The sequence below is a fragment of the Mirounga leonina genome, unplaced genomic scaffold, assembly GCF_011800145.1.
Source record: "Mirounga leonina isolate KUSES-001 unplaced genomic scaffold, KU_Mleo_1.0 Mir_129, whole genome shotgun sequence".
In the NCBI taxonomy this organism is placed as follows: domain Eukaryota; kingdom Metazoa; phylum Chordata; class Mammalia; order Carnivora; family Phocidae; genus Mirounga; species Mirounga leonina.
Window position 1 is genome coordinate 61,709,737 of NW_023270323.1, and position 18,764 is coordinate 61,728,500.

The 18,764-nt window shown below is 48.7% G+C and overlaps 1 protein-coding gene across 1 annotated transcript; it reads right to left on the minus strand.

Moving 5' to 3' along the window:
* Positions 1–373: 373 nt before the first annotated feature.
* On the minus strand, positions 374–5,291 carry SOD3 (superoxide dismutase 3). Its single transcript, XM_035005208.1, has 2 exons — positions 5,175–5,291; positions 374–1,674 (listed from the first exon to the last, which is right to left on the minus strand). The coding sequence occupies exon 2, from the start codon at positions 1,656–1,658 to the stop codon at positions 915–917; it is 744 nt and encodes a 247-aa protein (XP_034861099.1). The 5' UTR covers positions 1,659–1,674; positions 5,175–5,291; the 3' UTR covers positions 374–914.
* Between the last annotated feature and the right edge of the window lie 13,473 nt (positions 5,292–18,764).

Consider the following 18,764-nt stretch of genomic DNA (forward strand, 5'->3'; position numbering starts at 1 on the left):
ACTTAGAGGCCCATGCCAGGAGATCCAAGGCCCAGTGAGGTGGCATGAGCCGTGTGCCAGGCCGGTGGCTCCAGCCTGAGAATCACCAGGAAGCTAGTTGCAAATAGATGTCCATCTTTCCCTTTGGATTCCAGCCCAGGAAGCCGTCATTTTTTTTCCCTCACTTTCCTGAGTGATCCCGGTGCCCTCCATCTTGGGAGCCACACAGAAGACATGCCAACCAGAGACTGAATACCGTGGCCAGCAGACTTGGAGAGGAGGATAAGGAGAAATCCTGTGCGGATTCGGGAAATATCTTTGCTCTTTCCAAAGACTAGCTGAGCCTGGGAGCAGAGCCTCAGACAAACAAAATAAGTAACCAAGGCCCCAAATGCAAGTCTGAATTGCTGAGTTTTAATGTGCAACACAAAGACCGCCAAACAGCTCCCAAAGGAGCAGCTCTCTGCGGGGTGGCAGTGGGCGAGTGACAGCTGAGGGCACCGGGCAGGGGCGCCTAACCGCAGGCTGCTTGAGCTGGCATGGTGCGTGAGAGGTGGCTGGGCTGGGCGGGCGCGGGGTCTGGGTAACCTCAGGACGGGTCTCAGAAGGGATCTGAGGGTAGGGGTGTCAGGGTGGAAAGGGACCTGGGGGAGGCGGGAGGGGTTCGGGGAGGGCAGATGGGGTATTTCAATACCTCTGGGGGTCCTCAGAGCTCAGGATGAGCGTCTCAGAGGCCGGGGGCTGCCTCTGGAGGCAGAGGGGTGTCTCAGCATACGTGGTTGGAGGGGCTTGGGGGGAGACCTCAGCCATGGCAGCACTGGGACCCCGGGGGGGGGGTCTCTCCGGGAGCAGAGGGAGAGACTCGAGGCAGGCAGGGGGCGCGCGCGGAAGGGAAGGGCGTCGGGCGGGGCCCTCGGGGGAGGCGGGGTGCGCGCTCAGGCGGCCTTGCACTCGCTCTCCCGCCGCCGCTTCCTGCGCTCCGCGTACTCCTGCGCCACGCGCGCCCAGGGCAGCGGGCCGCTCACGCCCACCACGCAGCAGGCGAGCCGGCGGCCCGCGTTGCCGTTCTCCACGCTGGCCGGGTTGCCGCCGCGGCCCAGGTCGTCCTCGCCCGCGTGCACCACCACGGCGCGGCCCACGATCGAGTGCGGGCCGGCGAGCGAGGCGGCCAGGCCAACGCGGTGCTTGAAGAGGCGGCCGTCGCGCACGGCGAAGTTGCCGAAGTCGCCCGGGTGCTGCGGGTGCGGCACGGCCAGCGGGTTGTAGTGCGCGCCCGTGGACTCGCAGCCCTGGCTCAGGTCCCCGAACTGGTGCACGTGGATGGCGCGGCTGGAGCTGTTGGCCTCGGCCGGGAAGCCCTCCAGGTCGAAGAAGGCCTCGAGCCGGGCGCCGGGCGCCAGCTGCCGGAAGAGCACGAGGCCGCTCACCCGGGGCTGCGCGGCGTCCAGCGTGGCCGACGGCTGCACCCGGCAGGCGGCGTGGAGCGCGGCGTCCGGGCCGCCGCCGCCCGCCGCCCGCCGCTGCGTCAGCTCCTGCCAGATGGCCGTCACCTTCTCGTGCATGTCGCGGATCTGCGCCTCCGTGCTGGAGCCGGGCTCCGCCGGGTCGGGGCCGGGCCAGGCGCGCGAGGCGGGGGCCGCCAGCAGAAGGCAGGCACTCAGAAGCGCCGGGGCCAGCATGGCCGGAGTCGGGCACCTGCGGGCAGCACCCCCCCCCCCAGGGGTGGGGCAGAGGGAGCCTTAGTCCCTGGCACCGGGCAGTCTCGGGACCTGCCCCCCACCCCCACCCCGGGGCCGGGAAGCGGCGGGGGCTTCCTTGCCCGGTGGGCATTCCTGCCTTCTCCCCTGCGTCTCTGGGCCTGCTGTCCTCCAGGCCCTGGGTGAGGTGCTGAGGGTGTAAAGATGGATTTGGCACAATCTCGGGCAACTCATGGGGATCTTTTTGAGCCAGCAATGTGATCATGGCCCTCTCCAGGCCTGCCTCCATCACGTGGAGGGAGTCTTGGGGCAATCAGGGGAGCATCTCAGGACGCGTGAGGATGGCCCTTCCAGACCTCCTGCTCCCCTGATTACCCCACGGCATCCCCTGCCACTCTGGCCAAGCATCCTTCCTTACAGACATACTAAGACTTGTTGCCCCTGCCTTCTTGGTCTTTGCACGAGCGCTGCCCCCTCTCTGAAGTGCCCTATCCCCTCTTCTCTGCTGCGCACAATAGGCTTGAAGCCAGAAACTCGGTTTTACTAATCATCCCCAGCACCTGGGCCCCCACCTGGCTGTCGGCGACATTTAATACGTGATTGTTGGTTGAGGAATTCACTGAGGGACCCACATGTCATCAGATCATTCTAACGCCATCCTGTGATTGAAGATGGAGGAGTCTTGTACTTGGGAAGGACAGAGGAAGGAGTACCCACCCCCAAGGGGATCTCCAGGAAAGCTTCCCAGACGAGATGACATTTGAACGTGGTCTCACAAAGCAAGCAGTTTTTGAGCTGAGCCAGGCTGGAAGCCCGTGTCAGGCAGGAGGCGCAACGTGCATGTTCACAGCCCATGAGGGTATGGTGTGTTTAAGGGATGGGGGAAAATTTGTGTGGCTGCTACATGGCCTGTGTGGCCAGGGAGGAGGGAACTTAGAGCCAGGGGCTGAGGGCCTGGGTTTGCTGTGCTAGGGAGTGTGGATATTGAGCTGCGGGGTGGGGGGTCTGGAGCGGGTGGAAATTTTAAAGCAGACGGCGATGAGATAGTTTTTAGTTCATTAACCTGGCCAGAGAAAGGATATGGGCTGGTCTTTGGGGATGGAGGGAAGAGGGGAGAGGGAGTGGGGATAGCCCAGTAAGAGATAGAGACACAGAAAAGGAAGAATGGAGACTGCCAGAAGTAGATGAGTTGCCTGGTTGCCTCAGCCCAAACTGGAACTGATGAAGGCCTTCACCAAGATGGAGGCAGCGAAGATGCAGGGGCCATGGATTTGGGAGACATCTTGAAGAGCGCTTACAGCGGGGATGGAGAGGATGTGGGAGCCCAGCAGGGGAGACCGGCAGATGCATGGTGGTAAGAGGCCCTGAGAAGTTGGGAGAGGGGGTTTGTTCAGCCTGAGCCCAGGTCGGGTGTTCAGTAGCCGTTTGGAAACACGGGTCTGGCACTTGGGAGAGGCAGTGTCGCTGCGAGGGGTTTTCAGTGTTGATGGCACGTTGGATTCTGGCTCTTAAAAGTCACATGCCCAAGCCTCGCCCAAGGGATTCTGATTCAGTGGGCATGAATTACTATTTTTTTTTAAGCTCCATCAAAGACTCGGGGACTCAGCCAGGGTTTCACAGGTTCAGATCCCAATCCCAACGTATGCTAATCGCGATATTGTGAGGAAGTGACTGACTCTGTCTCAGCTACCCGCAAAATAAGGTAATGTCACCAAGGATCACGGTGAAGATTTAGTGAGACAGATATGGCAGGCTGTCTTCATAGTTTTAAGTCTGTCCTCACGGACCACTGCTTTCTCCACAGAACTGGGTTGCAGGTCAGCTGCGCTTTCAAAGGCAGGTGCCACTTGAAAAGCAAGTTCCAGGGTGGGGTATTTATTCCTTCTGTAACCATTAGGTAAAGCCAATCTAGTATGGCGATGAAAAGAGTGGATTCTGGACTCACTGACAGTGTGGAGTACCAGAGAAACTGCTGGACTAAAAGCTAGTTGGGCTCCACCTTTTTGCTGAGCCTTGTTGTTTTTTTTAATCTGCAAAATAGGGATAATTATATGTACCTTCGAGGCTTGCCGTGAGGCTTCAGAGAGACAGTGTGAAGGGCTAACACTTAACGAACACACCTACAGGCTTTGTTAAAAGCACTTTGTCTCTGTCGAGTCATAGAAGCCTCACCTGAGCCCTGTGGGGTGGGGGTTACTGTTATCCCCCTTCCAAAGAGCAGGAAACTGAGGCCAGGAGAAGCAGGCGTCTTGCCCAAGGTTACATATTCGATAAGCCGCTGATGGCAAGATTTAAAAGTGTGTGGTCCAAGCACACTGAACAGCTGAAGGGACACATAGCACAGAGCCTGGTAGGTATCCGGCAGCTCTTAGCGACCAGAGGGGAACGCTGATAGAAGTTCCAGGCCGATCAGCTGAGAGATGCTACTGAAGCCGTGGGAGGAGGAGGTGCCCAGGAAAGCCTCCAAGAAGGAGTGGCAGGAAGGTAGGAGAAGCCCAGAAAGTGACGTCAAGGGTACCACCGCCTCAGACATGGCCTGGTATGGGGGTCCACACTGGAGCCCCGAGGAGCGGGTGCGGGAGTGGGGGACCATCCCAGGCCTCAGCCTCCAGCTCTCCATCATCATCATCGCCTCTCCCACCCCTGCCAGCAGTCTTGCCCCTCGGGAGGGCTCTGCCAGTTAGAAAACTCTTCCTTAAAAACAGATTGTCTGGGGTGTGTCAATGAAACTTTCTTTTTCAAGAATGCTTGGGTCATACTTAACAGTCTAAGCAGATTCTTTTCTCTTAAAAGAAAAAAATTCTTCCGCAACCCCAGGTGAGCCCTGACTCCGTGGTTCTAAACCTTGACTTCTGCCTCCTGAGGCCAGTCCGCATCAGGTTCACCCATCTCATACACGCACACTGCCCCCCCCCGCCCCCGAGATTGAGCTGTGAATGACCGCGTGGTTTGGGGGGGGCTATGTGCCTGGTCTGGAAGGGAAGACAGGTTATCGGAGAAAGAGGACAAAGCAAGCCACGAACCCTGTGCCTCCTTCCTGGGTCTGGATCTGGGAAGACGGTGACCCTTCTGACACCTTCCTGATGTCCCAGGTCCTGGGCTCATTCCTAGATGGAGCCCTGGAGGTGAGCCTGAGCCAGCCAGGCCCTCCCCTAAGCAGGTGGCTCTGCCCTAAGAGGTCCCGGCCCCCGAGGCATGCAATATCCAGAGAGGTGGCCTTCCTCCCTCCAGGTTTCTCTTTTCTAACCCTAAAGTCCGCTTCGGGCCTTCACAGGTACAAAGGACAACAGTTCCTTTCTCCCCTGAGGCTTCCCCCCTCACCCCTCCCTCCTCCCCACTCACCCCCCTCAGAGCAGCCAGGTTCTGTCCCTCAACGGGTCCCCCTCAAAAAGACGATCAAGTGCTTTTCCAAGCAGAGGCCACATGCCCCGCCCCAGTTCCAAACTCGTAAAAAGCACCCTCTGAGAAGAAGAAAATGAACCTGAACTTGGTACCCACCTTTCCAGCTCTTCCAAGAGAGCTTTCCTCCTGAGAAGTAGGGAGCAGAGCCCAGCGTTCACAGGAATGCGGGCGGACTCCTGCGGCTGGGCTGTTTGTGGGCCCGAGGGGAAGCCAGCCCACGGGAGTGGTCACGGCCAGGGAGGCAGGCCATTGGCCTGACTGAGGGAGGGTCAGGAGGCCCTGTCCCCGGGTGTGCAGTGGCCTGGCCCCCTCCTCCTCTGTCTCCACCCTCCTCTGTCTCCACCTCCACCCTCCCCAGCCTCGGGCTCCCCGGCCAAGTTTTCCTTCTTGTGACTTCACTGGTTTGTGCAGACGTCGCCAATGACCTTCAGCACGCAGCTGGGGGAATAAGAAGTCGGCAGAAAATAGCTTTTTTGGAGAGGTGTACAATGGGCTCTTTCTTGCTCTCCCCTGATTTCCTCCACTGTTGACTTAGGTTTGCTGGATGCTACTAAGAAGGAAATGGGCCACTTGCAAATATGCGTGATGCCCCCCCCCCCAGCCCTGGTGCCAGCCCTCTGAGAGGTGAGGGGCAGGTGGCTAGTGGTCACGTGGGCCAGGCTGCCAGGCCCAGCTGTGTCACTTCCTAATTGTGCTCCTGACCAGCCCCCACCCCTTGCCGGGGGCCTCCCCTTCATCGTCTGTAAAATGGGGATCTGATGCTAACGCTGAGCAGGCACGCTCACACAGCATCACCATCCCTGTTGTGGTCGCTTTTTATTCAAGTTATGCTGGAGTCTTCTAAGCGTGTGTGGCCCAGGGGACCGTGAGCCTTTCCCACCCCTGGCGACCTGCCCGCCTTTGCTGCCATGGTCTTTCCTCCATCGCGGCAACCTCTTCCCAAAATAGAAGCTTTTCTCTCCCAGGAAAGCCCACACGGGAGAAGGCAGCTTGTCTGCAAATGGGTTGTGGGTGCTCACTCCAGGCCAGGTACCCAGAGCTGCAGGAGCCCCTGCCGTCTGGGGCTTCAGACTCTGGGAGGGAGCGGGGATGTCAACAGATCCATCCAGTGCGGAGGGAGGGATGGACGGTGGGAGGGGGGGCGCCCTAGAGACCCAAACACTAGTCTTGGCAGCAGGAAGGCTTTTTCAAAATCTAGGCATCGAGGCTCCACCCCGGGCTGAGCGAATCCATTGCCAGCTTCCTAGAACTGTTGTTGTTTTTTAAAGTTTGTCATTCTGGTGGGCAGTCAGCTTCGGAAACATCTATTCCTGCTTCCTTTGGCAACAGCACCTCAGTTCTCTGCTCGGAAACCAGGGCTCATTCCATGCAGGAGGTATTGACTCCACCCCTCTTGCTCCAGACGTGGGTGTGTGACTAATCAAAACATTGCATTGGTTCCAGGATCATTCAGAGCCAAGGAGATGCATTGACACTTTCCCTGGTACTGCTAGAAAGACTAGAGTTGTTGCAGCCCCCTTGCCCCACTAAGGGAGAACCCGTCTGGAGGGAAGCGAAGTAAAAGTTGAGGGAAATCTGGACCTAATGGCAGAGTGTGAGCCCCTGGATCTAGCCATACCTGAAGCTCTGTTTTTAGGCTGTCAGTCAGTGCATTCTCCTTTTGCTTAAGTTGTCTGGGTGGGGATTTTCGAACTTGCCACAGAATACTTTGCAAAACACCTTCTCATATAGCATTTTTTATTCAGTGCTCGTATAAATGCCGTGGGATGGGTATGAATTTGCCCACTCGGTATAGATAAGGAAATGAGGTTCAGGAAGGCTAAGTAATGGGCCCAAGGTGGCAGAGCTGGCAAATGGCGAAGTCAAGATCTAGACTCAAGACTGTGATTCCTAAGCCCGCCTCCTTAATCATTAGACTTTACAACCTCCCGGCCTGCAAGATAAAGGGAAGAAACAACAGGTGAGCCCACACCCCACAGTTACCTCCTAACACCAACGACTGCCATGCCGCGAGCTGCTGAACCACTGACCTCGTTTTCTTTTCACATCTGTTAATGTGTAATACAACAGAAAACCAAGTGAGACTTGTAAAGGCAGCAGTATTCGGAGATGCGCTCAGAAGTACTCCCATGTGTGTAGAAGAGATCTCTGCCAGAGAACTTTGAACTTCTTTTGTGCAGGGATCCCCGTTGTACTTTCCCTTTCACTGTATTCAGAAAACCCATAGAATAAAATTCCACCGGGAAACAGAGTGGTTCCCAGGAGGAGAAAATTCCTGAAAGCAATAATTAGGGTTTCAAGGTTGTCTCCTAAAAAGGCCAAATTCTGTGTGAGGACAGTTCACCCAACGCGAGTACTTTCGTCACACCTGAGAAAACTTCCGAGTGTGTCTTTCTGCCCGAGGTCCGCCCAGAAACCCTGAGGGCAGCGGAAGTGGAGTCAGGGACCTGCGTGGTTCAAGCTTGGATCTTGGCATTTTGTCTAAATACCTCTGGGTGATATGGGGAAAAGGAGGTCCTTGCTAGTGAGGTGGGCAGGGAGAAAAGAAGCATCGTTCTTACTAATAGCAATAAAATCATAACATCTAGCATTTATGAAAGTGCCTTTTGTGTGCTGGGCACTTGTTAGGCAATTTGCCTGCACCTTTTTTTTTTTTTTTTTAGGTTTTATTTATTTATTTGAGAGAGAGAGAGATCGAGAGCGCAAGCGCAGGGGAGGGAGAAGCAGATCCCCCACTGAGCAGGGAGCCCGATGCGGGGACTCGATCCTAGGACCCTGGGATCATGACCTGAGCCGAAGGCAGTTGCTTAATCAACTGAGCCACCCAGGCAGCCCTGCCTGCACCTTTTCATTCATATTAAGAGCACAGGGGCCCCCAGTGAAGAAGAGAGATGGCATTCTGTGTCCCAGTGCCACGGTCTGGCCAGCTTCCTTCTCTCTGTGAACATGGCACCCTTCTGTTCAAGTGTCAGGTCAATGCGTGTGCATCAGAAGGTAATGAGGGCCAGCCAGAACCAGGGACTTCTCAAGCGCTCGTACCCCACTGGCCATGGGAAGAGCACGACCAGCGATAGGGCATGAAAGCAGTGCATCCTCCAACCAGAAGGTTAGCGTGTGTGAAGCTCTTCTCGGGAAAACAGCAGAGTGCAACCCCTCCGGGCAAAGCTCTGTGTAGACTCTGACTCTGCCTCCAGCCCATCCTCCCGCCCGTACCTGTGAGGGGAAACGCAGGTCCTTCCTGCTCTGCCAGATGCAAGCCAGATAGCCGTGTAAGTAACCAAAAAGCACATGCAAGGCAAGGCCTGCTTCCTCATAATCATTGCACAGTCTATTCCTCTCGGGAAAAGAGAAGCATTTTCAGCTTACTCTTGAGTCCTATTTATTGAAAAATATTTGCTGAGCCCAGGGGCGCCTGGGTGGCTCAGTCAGTTAAGCATCCGACTCTTGATTTCAGCTCGGGTCATGATATCGGTGTCGGGGGATCGAGCCCCGCATTCGGGCTCCGCACTCTGCACGGAGTCTGCTTGAGAGTCTCTCTCTTCCTCTGCTCCTCCCCGCACTCTCTCTCACAATAAATAAATAAATAAACTCTTTAAAAAAATAAATAAAAATAATTGGGGCGCCTGGGTGGCTCAGTCGTTAAGCGTCTGCCTTCGGCTCAGGTCATGATCCCGGGGTCCTGGGATCGAGCCCCGCATCGGGCTCCCTGCTCCGCGGGAAGCCTGCTTCTCCCTCCCCCACTCCCCCTGCTTGTGTTCCCTCTCTTGCTGTCTCTCTCTGTCAAATAAACAAAATTTTAAAAAAAATAAAAAATAAGTAAAAATAAAAATATCTGTCGAGCCAAACAGCCACAACTACCCCTCCCTCTTCTTGCTGCCTCCCACTGTAGATGCTGGAAGGCCAGACACTTGCTTTCCCAGTATCCCTTTCAGGACTACCACTGTAGTCCTGTGACCCAGTTATCACCGGTGAGATATAGAACCTGATGTGGCTTTGGGGAAAGCTTTCATTTTCATTTTTAAAAGGACAGAAATGGGGCGCCTGGGTGCCTAGTTGGTTAAACGTCTGCCTTCGGCTCAGGTCATGATCCCAGGATCCTGGGATCCAGCCCCGCATCGGTCTCCCTGCTCAGTGGGGAGCCTGCTTCTCCCTCTCATTCTCCCTCCGTGCTCTCCCTTTCTCTCTCTCTCTCAGATAAAGAAATAAAATCTTTAAAAATATTATTAAAATAAATAAAAGGACAGAAATGGTTGGTGCCACCTCTTGCCATTCTCCTGCCTTGAATGTGGGTTTGACGTCTAACAATGTGGCAGCTACCTTTGGACTATACGTTGTCAAAAATGAGAACAAAAGCCAACATGCCCAGGATGGAGGAGGGGAAGGATCTAGGTCCTCAAAAGCCTCACTGAAAAAATACTAAAGAAAAGAAAAGAAAAAGAAAAAGAAAAACAGTGCCTCATTAAGCACCTTAAGCAACCCCAGGACAGCCCTGGTCTTCTTGCAGAGGAGAAAAGAAACCCCAGTATGTTTCACTGTTAGTGGGTTTCTGTTACTTGCAGACAAATTCATGCCCAACTGATAGAATTATGTGCCAGACCCTTCGGTGGGCATCATGACTAGGAGGTTGTAGAAATCCTAGGCTTGGGCGCCTGGGTGGCTCAGTCGTTAAGCATCTGCCTTTGGCTCAGGTCATGGTCCCAGGGTCCTGGGATCAAGTCCCACATCGGGCTCCCTGCTCGGCGGGAAGCCTGCTTCTCCCTCTCCCACTCCCTGCTTGTGTCCCTGCTCTCTCTGTCAAATAAATAGATAAAATCTTTAAAAATAAATAAATAAATAAATAAATCCTAGGCTTACTTCAAGCAGCCCATAGTCTATTTGGAGAGACCAGTATATGAGGGACCCTAGCAACCTCCCTGTGTCACTCCCATATTTTATAGATAAGGAAACAGACCCACAGGAGTTAATTGACTTGTCACACCCCTTAGGTGCAGAGGAAGGGTTCATGCCCAGATGGCCAAGTTTTCTGACTGAACTTCTACCTCACCAGTTCTGACTCCATCGACCATCTCTTCACTTTTCCCACACTGCCCCCCTCACACACACACCCTGCAACCTCACCGTGAAGAGGTAATGCTCTTCTCACTCAGGTGGCCAGTTTGGCCCAGTCCCTTTCCTGCACACCCACAGGATGACCAAACTCACAGAAAAGATGGGCAGAAAAACCCCAAAGAGCTTGTGCAGAATGCTCAAACATCACAACATGTAGAGAATAAAATCTAGAGACAAAGGCATTAGAATATTCTCTACTCCTAGGATTATAGAAAATTATTGCTGGAAGGAGCTATAGAGAAAAGAGAGGTCCTCTGACTCAGCCTCTGTTTTTAAAAAAGAAATTAGAAAGTCTAAATGCTGACAGGCTATTCAAACAGCCTCAGGTTTAAGGCCCAGGAAAGAAAATAGGGAAGCAGTCATGTGATTCACTCAGAAAAAGAATCCAATATGGTTCTGGCCCTTCTTCAGTGATGGTCTCAGATGGAGTGGGTTGGAACTCCCATCACAGCTTCCAAATTGCCATCACCCACCAGGGCCACTCATGGGGGCAGCAACATCTGGAAGATTAGAGCAGTTAGAGCAGTTAATAAATTGAATTAATTTTGGAGCAATCTAATAAAGCAATGAGCATCCTCATAGTACTTCTGGGCCCTGGCTCAGATGTCCAGGACACCATCTTGTCCTTTCTGGAGAGAATAGGAGAAATAGGGTTGGGTTTTATGGCATTCTCCTCACAGTGGAGAGATAATAGGATCTGCTGGCAGCTCTATCCAGGGACCAAGCATGGAACTTTTTTTAATGTTTCCCTCAACTTTTGTCCTCTTTGGTGTAAGAGGCTTTTCACACTGATCTTTCTCCACAAAACTTACATGAAAAATAGGAGTTTATCTCTCATTGGCCTATTTCCCTCAAAAGCCAAGGCAAAAAAGATGGATCTAACTGTTGGTTGAACTATTTTGTTTTACTTCTGGAGACATGTTTTAATAATTAGAGCATTGTTCCGGTTGGGTTTTATCGACCAGATAAAGTTATCTTTTCATTTGTAAGCATTTATTCATTATATAAACACTAGTGTAGACTTGTGTTTACAGGTGAGAGCATCCATTTGTAAAAGAAAATGGCCGTGTGTGGCCTGAAACCAGCACCTCTTTTTTTTTTAATTCTATTTTTTTATTTATTTTTTAAATTTTTTTATTGTTATGTTAATCTCCATACATTACATTATTAGTTTTAGATGTAGTGTTCCATGATTCATTGTTTGTGCATAACACCCAGTGCTCCATGCAGAACGTGCCCTCCTCAATACCCACCACCAGGCTAACCCATCCCCTCACCCTCCTCCCCTCTAGAACCCTCAGTTTGTTTTTCAGAGTCCATCGTCTCTCCAAGTTAGATAATCTCAAACAGAACTTGAATATTTACAACAGGAATTGAAAACTCAAAGGCCTTTGGGGGCCAGACAGGTTATATAATGAATAAAACGGGCCAGGTATATGTCCTCTCCTTTTTGTCTTCAAACACACAGCCTTCTTATCTCCATTGTGTCTTCATATTGTAGTGGAGATATTTATCTGAAGAAATATTTGCAGCTCGTTGAAAATGGCAATTCAGCCCAGGGCCTGAGCACAGCAGAGAGGAGTGGGGATCGTGACGCATGGAAGAGAACATGCCAGGTCTATAGGGGGCAGCAGCAGCTCAACCATGTGTTGCCATATGGGAATGCAGCCTGTTATTGCCAGATCTTCCATTTCTCAAGAGAGGCCAGAGATTCAGACTTCCATGTGATCTCTCTCATTTTTAAAAAAAGCAGTTCAGTAGTGTTATTTGCTGCCTATAGCAGATACATAGCAAATATAAGGACACAGACTGACAGTAAAAGGATGCAAAAGAGATATACCATGCAAGCAGTGAGCATAAAATGAGCATGATTATATTAATAGCAGATAAAGTAGAAGTCAAGGCAAAGATTATTACTGTAGACTGTCACAGAAATCAGACAGTTCATGATGATAAAAGGCACATTCATCAGGAAGCCTGTAATCCTCAATGTTTATATATCTAATGACAAAACTTTAGAAGACATTTAACAAAAACTTATAAAGCTAAAGAGAGAAATAAACAAATCCATAATCATAGTTGGGTATTTTTAACATAGCCTCTTATTAAATGATAGAAGAAATAGACAGCATATAGATTATCTGAACGTTATCAACCAACATGACTGAAATGATATTTTCCCAACAGTTCAGAATAAATGTTCAAGTTTACATGAAGTGTTCCTATCCTAGTGTGTCTTGTTTTCATTAAATTTAAAAGATTAAAGATTTACAGACTATGTTACCTGGTTGCAACGAAGTAAAAATAGAAATCAACAATAATGAGAGGTCTAGAAAAATCCCCAAATATATAGAAATTAAATGATGCATACAAAATAATTCACGAGTCAAAGAAGCCATAAGAGAAATTAGAAAATATTTCTTGATGAGTCATAATGAAAACAACGTATCAAAATTTGTGGGATGCAGCCAAAGCAGTGTTTAGAGGAAAATATATAACTTTAAATGCCTATGTTAGAAAAATACTAAGGTTTAAATGTTATGAAGCTGTAAAAATAACAGCAAATTAAACTCAATCTATGTAGAAGGAAAGAAATAATAAAGAACATAAGTCAATGAAATTGAGAACAGATAAATATTACAGAAAGTTTAAAAAGCCAAAAGTAGGTTCTTTAGAAAGATTATAAAATTGGTAAAGCTCTGGCAAGACTAATTAAAAGAAAGAGAGGTCTGAATTACCAATATGAGAAATGAAAATGGGCATATCACTTCATATCTTATAGCTATCAAAAGTAGAAGTAAATATTTTGAACAAATTTATGGTTACAAATGCAATAACATAAAATGGGAAAATTCTTGAAAAACATTAACAGCAAAATTGACACAAGAGAAATAGTTTAAATGGCCCTATATATTTAATGTCTATTTTGTAATTTAAAAAAATCTTTCCACGAAGAAAATTGTAGCCCAGATGGGTTCACTGGTGAATTCTACCAGTTGGCAACTATTTAAGAGAGAAGTTATACCAAACTTACACAAACTCTTGCAGAAAATAAAGGAGAAAATTCTTCTCAATTCATTTTATGAGGCTAGCATAACCCTGAAACCAAAATCTTAACAGACCAACATCCCTCACGAGCACAGAGAAAAGTTCCTCAACAAAATAGTAGCAAAAGAAAATATATATGGAGGGGCGCCTGGGTGGCTCAGTCAGTTAAGCGTCTGCCTTCAGCTCAGGTCATGATCCCAGGGTCCTGGGATCAAGCCCCACATGGGGCTCCCTACTCAGCGGGGAGTCTCCCCCCCCCCCACTCATGCTCTCTGTCTCGTGCTCTCTCTCTGTCAAATAAATAAATAAAATCCTTTAAATGTTTGCTCTTCAAATGACACCTTTATGAAACTGAAAAGACAAATCACAGACTGGGAGAAAATATCCCTAATACACATATCTGTCAAAAGACTCGTATCCAGAATAAATAAAGAACTCTTACAACCACGTAAGAAGAAAGATAGCCCAATTTTAAAAATAGATCAAAAAATTTAACCAGTGCTTCACAAAAGAAGTTATACAAATGGTCAGTAAGTATCTTTATTGGTCGTCAGGAGAATGCAACACAAAATCACAAACATCTCTCTATATCAGTTTACTTGCTAAAAATACAAAGACTGACAATGTAAATGTTGGTGAGATCATGGATTAACTAGAATTCTCATACATTTTGGTGGGGCTATAAAATGGTACAACCGCTTTGGAAAACTGATTAGAAGTTTCATATAGGGTCAAATACGCATTTAACATGTGATCTGATAATTTTATTCCTAGATATTTATTCAAGAGAAATGAAGATGTATGTCCATACGAAGACTTATACAAGAGTATATGTAAGAGGTTTCATCATAATACTTCCACTGGAAACATCACAAATGTGAATAGATCATTTGTGTTATATTTCCACAATTGAATACTATTCAGAAATAAGAAAGAAGCTACTGGTACATATAACAACATGAATGGATCTCAACAATATTTAACCCTGGGTGAAAGAAGCTAGACACGAAATAGTGCATACTATATGATTCTGTTCACATGAAGTCCTAGAACAGGTCAACTACTTTATTATCATAAAAGTCAGAACCGTGGCCTCCTAGGATGAGGTGAGGGCACACTGGATGTGGGTGTATGTTAGAATTAACTGCAAAGGGACATGAGAAGTCTCTCTCTCGGGCGATGAAGTGTTCTACATAAAGAAAATAGGATTCTCACGTGAGGGTTTACATTTGCCAAAGATGCATTTTATTGCTTATAAATTATACTTTGATAAATTTGAAAGGCAGAGACACTTGTAAACATTAGCAGAATAACAATCAGCAGTTGTTGGGCTGACCTCATTGGTGTGAGGAGAACCTCAAGTTCAGAGTCTTTCCAGGCAGTCACCTAAATGGAACTTTGCATTATATGTTGCTGGCCCTTAAAATTCAGTCTTGCAGAGTTTGAGATCAGACCTCTAATGAGCCAGCATTCTAAAGTAAAAAGAGAAGCCTTCATTGCAGGGATGGTTGGCTTGTTGAGGTATTAAAACATCTGAGACAATTGCTGGACCCGCTGTCCATGAGACATCAGGAGTGATGAGAACACTGCTCTTGACCTCAGGCTAAGTTGGCACCTCCTCCCAGCATTTACCACTCTGAACCTTGGGGTCCTCACATGTAAGAACAGGGACAGGAATTGTGTGAGGATTAAATGAGATATGTATGTGAAAGCAATCAGCAAAGTGCGTGGCATATGGTCATCACCACGTTATGTAATTTTATTACTTGTTTTTGAGGATACTTCATTTTATACACTGAGCTAGGAAATACGTGAAGGTATTAGGGTGGAGTTAGGGAGACAGTTGTGAATATAAAATTAATTTTTTTGTATAGTCACGGGTGACTGCTTGTTTCCTCCTTAAGACTCAAGAGAGTCTGGCACCTTTTGTTTCTGTATATTAGCTAGATCTCCTTACATTGCAGTCAACTTCAGCAGATGGGGTTTTACTTGTTCCTATAACTAAAAAATCCAGGCTCTTATATTCCAGTAACTCTACAACTCCTAAAAATTCCAACAAAGGCCCAGGTTGAGTCTCACGGAACCTATCTGGTCCATGTTTGGACATCTGAACCAACCACTGAGGATGGAATAGAGACTGTGTCCTAGCCCCACCCCTTTAGCCAGGAGCTGGGCCAGCACACCAGAACCTCCTGAGGAGGGAGGGAGAGACATAGTTCCCCAAAGGAAAGCACGGGTGGCTCTCTGTTCCGTCCTAGCTCGGTACTTCTGGCAGGTGGTTCCTGGTCCTACAAATTGCTCTTCCCTGGGCATGCCACATCCAATACCATGTTGGTTTATGCATAAGCAGATTAGTGTTCTGCGGAGAAGTGAACTTTTGCGAAGCTGCCTACGCATCAGGGAATCCTGTCACTCAGTTTTCACATCCATTCCCAATGCGGCACTGGATCTTGAAATTCCTAAGAACATCAGCTCCACACTGACAAACAGACTATTTCCAAGGTGCAGCCATGATTTTGTTTTGTTATTAAACAGACTTTGGAATCTTCTTTCCATTTAAACAGAGTTTGGGTTTCCTTCAGGATCACTCTTTTGTATAACGAAGGTGGCTCAGTTGGGAGGAACAGAAGGGAGGAATTGGTTTGTTTGTTTGTTTGTTTGTTTTCAAATATTCCATTTTTATAAGTGGACTGTTTGGTCCCTTGGGAAATGTTAATTTCTTCCTGTTATGAGACCAGTCAAATAGGATGGATGAATTAAACCATTCAGTTGGAAGCCATAAATGTTAGCTGAATGGACAAGAAAACAAGCCCTCTTTTTTCAAGTGGCGGCCGGAAAGTGCTCAAACCAATGTTGGCAGCAGGCTGGTAGAACCATCAGCATCATTTTGTACTTTGGGGCTTTCCACATTTTGCGAAGTGTTTATACAACATGTGTGTGGAGCCCACTTTGGGTTCCCTGTGATTATCAATCCCTGCTTTTCCTTTCCTTTTGTTCAGGTATCCAGCTCTACCCAACGGGACCCCGGGGGCTCACCAAGGAAATTTCCTGATTCATCTAGTTTAACGAGCACATAGCGTTCCCCAAGGATAGCCGAGTAGAGAGATGGAATTATCTGGGTCCCTGAGGCTGTGATGGTTCTGCACCTGTGTCTTTTTTTATCTCTGGACTTGCCACTCTGTGATTTGTTACCTAAGTCCGTGCAAGCCAGGGGTTTCTTTTATTTGTAGCCCAAGCTAGTACAGTGTCCCCTGTGAGGACCTGGCCTTTATTCAGGCAGTGTTCAGTAAAGAATGCTTTTTCCCTGACCTGCTCTGGGCACCAGGACTCAGACAGCGGTTTTCAACCAGATCAACCCAAGAGGAACTGCCAGGAGTGCGTTTGGCTGCAAATAACAGAAAATATGATACAAAGTTGTTTCGGCACTTAGATGTTGGCCACATAGGACAAAAGATCGACAGCTGGCTGAGTGACTGGATTACACCCCCAGGGCCCAGAGCCTTCCTGCCTCTCCTTTTCAGCATCGTCAGTATGTAGACTTCTGACCTCGTGCTGTTGCCTCGTTGGCTGGACGCCACCTTTTACCCATCTAGATGTGGCATCCTATTTCAGGCAGAAAGGAGAAAGTCAGGGAGTAGCAGCACCCTATGTCCCAGATTTCAGTCTATGTCTCATGGCCACAGGGCCTCCCTCGACGCCTAAGAATTTGGCAGAGCAAGTGTTCTTAGCTGAAGCTCTTGCTACCGTAACAAAATGGAATTTTCCTTTTTAAGAAGGAAGGGAGAATGTTTATTAGGTAGGCAGCTAGCAGGGTCTGCCACATGAGTTCAGATATTTATCTTTAGCCCTTTGAGGAACTAGGAAGTTCTTTTAATTTAGGATTTTATAAAGGCAGCAAGAAGGTTAGATGAGAAGGACTAAGCTTGTTCCATGGATTACCTGCTTACCGTTAAACTTAAGCATGAATAAAGAGGCCCCCAGCTAGAAAGTCAGGTTCCTTCTCGCACTTGCTGTCCCTTGGCAACAGGGGCTGCCACTAGGCTGGATAGCTGAGCCTCTTGGGTGCTCAGGGCCTGGCAAAAGTTTCCCGGGTGTCAGAATGCTTGAAACCTCACTTCCCCCAAATTCCATTGGTCAAAGCAGTCCAGGGCCAGACTCAGATTAGGTGGAAGGGTGTGTATAAACATACGAGAGGAGTTTTAATGCTTAGAATGCCACACGGAAGAGAGGAGAAGGCACTGAACATACAACTTGCCTATCTCCTGACTTGACTTGTAGTCAGCACCCAGACCCTCCCCGCACCAGATTTATTTAGGAGATAATCCTCACGTAGGAGGCCCGGGTGGTGAGATAGGGTTGTGTGCAATTTGGGAGTCTGGCTCAGAGTCAGAGAGAGTCAATAATACCCTTCTTTCCCCTCCACAGTTCCACATATGTGTTTAATAATCCATTCCTCAGAAGGAAGATGAGGCCTGCTTTTGCGCATTAGAAGAAAAGGTAGAGCCCCGGTCTCGTTCTGCTCTGGCCAAGGCGGACTTCATGACCACCTGTAAGAGCACCTTATTTAAGCAAAACGTGTTGATTATTTTTAGCATAAATTAAGCCCCGGGAGACTAATGAGGTGTTAACAGTGTGTGTTAATTATGTGATTTTTGTTGTCTTCATTAAAGTTAAGATTCTCGATCCTATTTGCCACCTGAAGTCCCAGAGGAGCTCCATTAGTCTTCTGACCCTGGCATCTTTTTGTTTCCTGCAGCTCACACAATCACGTAAACATATTTTGCTTTCCCTGTGGAGAATCAGGATGAGCGCAGCTCACACGCTCACAAGACCTCGGATACCCCCATTTCAATTCCTAACCATTTCTCATCTCTGTCATGATTTGCTGGTTCTTACAGGAAGCTAGCGACATTAGCTCATTTTTGATCATCTAAAACGGACTGTCCTTCAACTCTGGCAGAAAACTGCCAGAGAAGCGGAAAACCCGGAAAAGGAGAAACACAGAAATCAGCTTTCATTGCTTTTCATGGCGTTTTAATTAACCAAGGAATTGTGTTGCATATACACGACTCTGGTTATTTTAAACTCCTGCAATATTTGCTATACCTCTGTCCTGAGTGACGATACATCCCACCCGGAATAACCCTTTCTCAGGAAGAGATAATCACCTATCCCAGACTCATTTGAAGTGGCAATCAACATCCCGTTCATGCCTCTGTCTGCAATGCTGATGTGCTGGAGAAACTTTATTTGGCAATGGTGTTAGGGGCCTTATTGCAAGTCCAGGAGGTAATGGAGTTCAGGATTTCAGCGGAGGGTGTCTTAATGATGGCCTCATCAGGGTGTATGAAGTTGTAATGAAAATAGCAGGTGAATCTGACTGGCAAATAGCACATTATGGGTCTTCCTAGTAATTAGAGTTGTCTAAAAATGGAAGGGGCTGTCACATGAGGTGATGAGCTCCCCATCAAAGAAGCAGGGACGTCGAAGCGAGGGTCCCTTGCCAAGGCGGGGGTTAGACTCGATCCT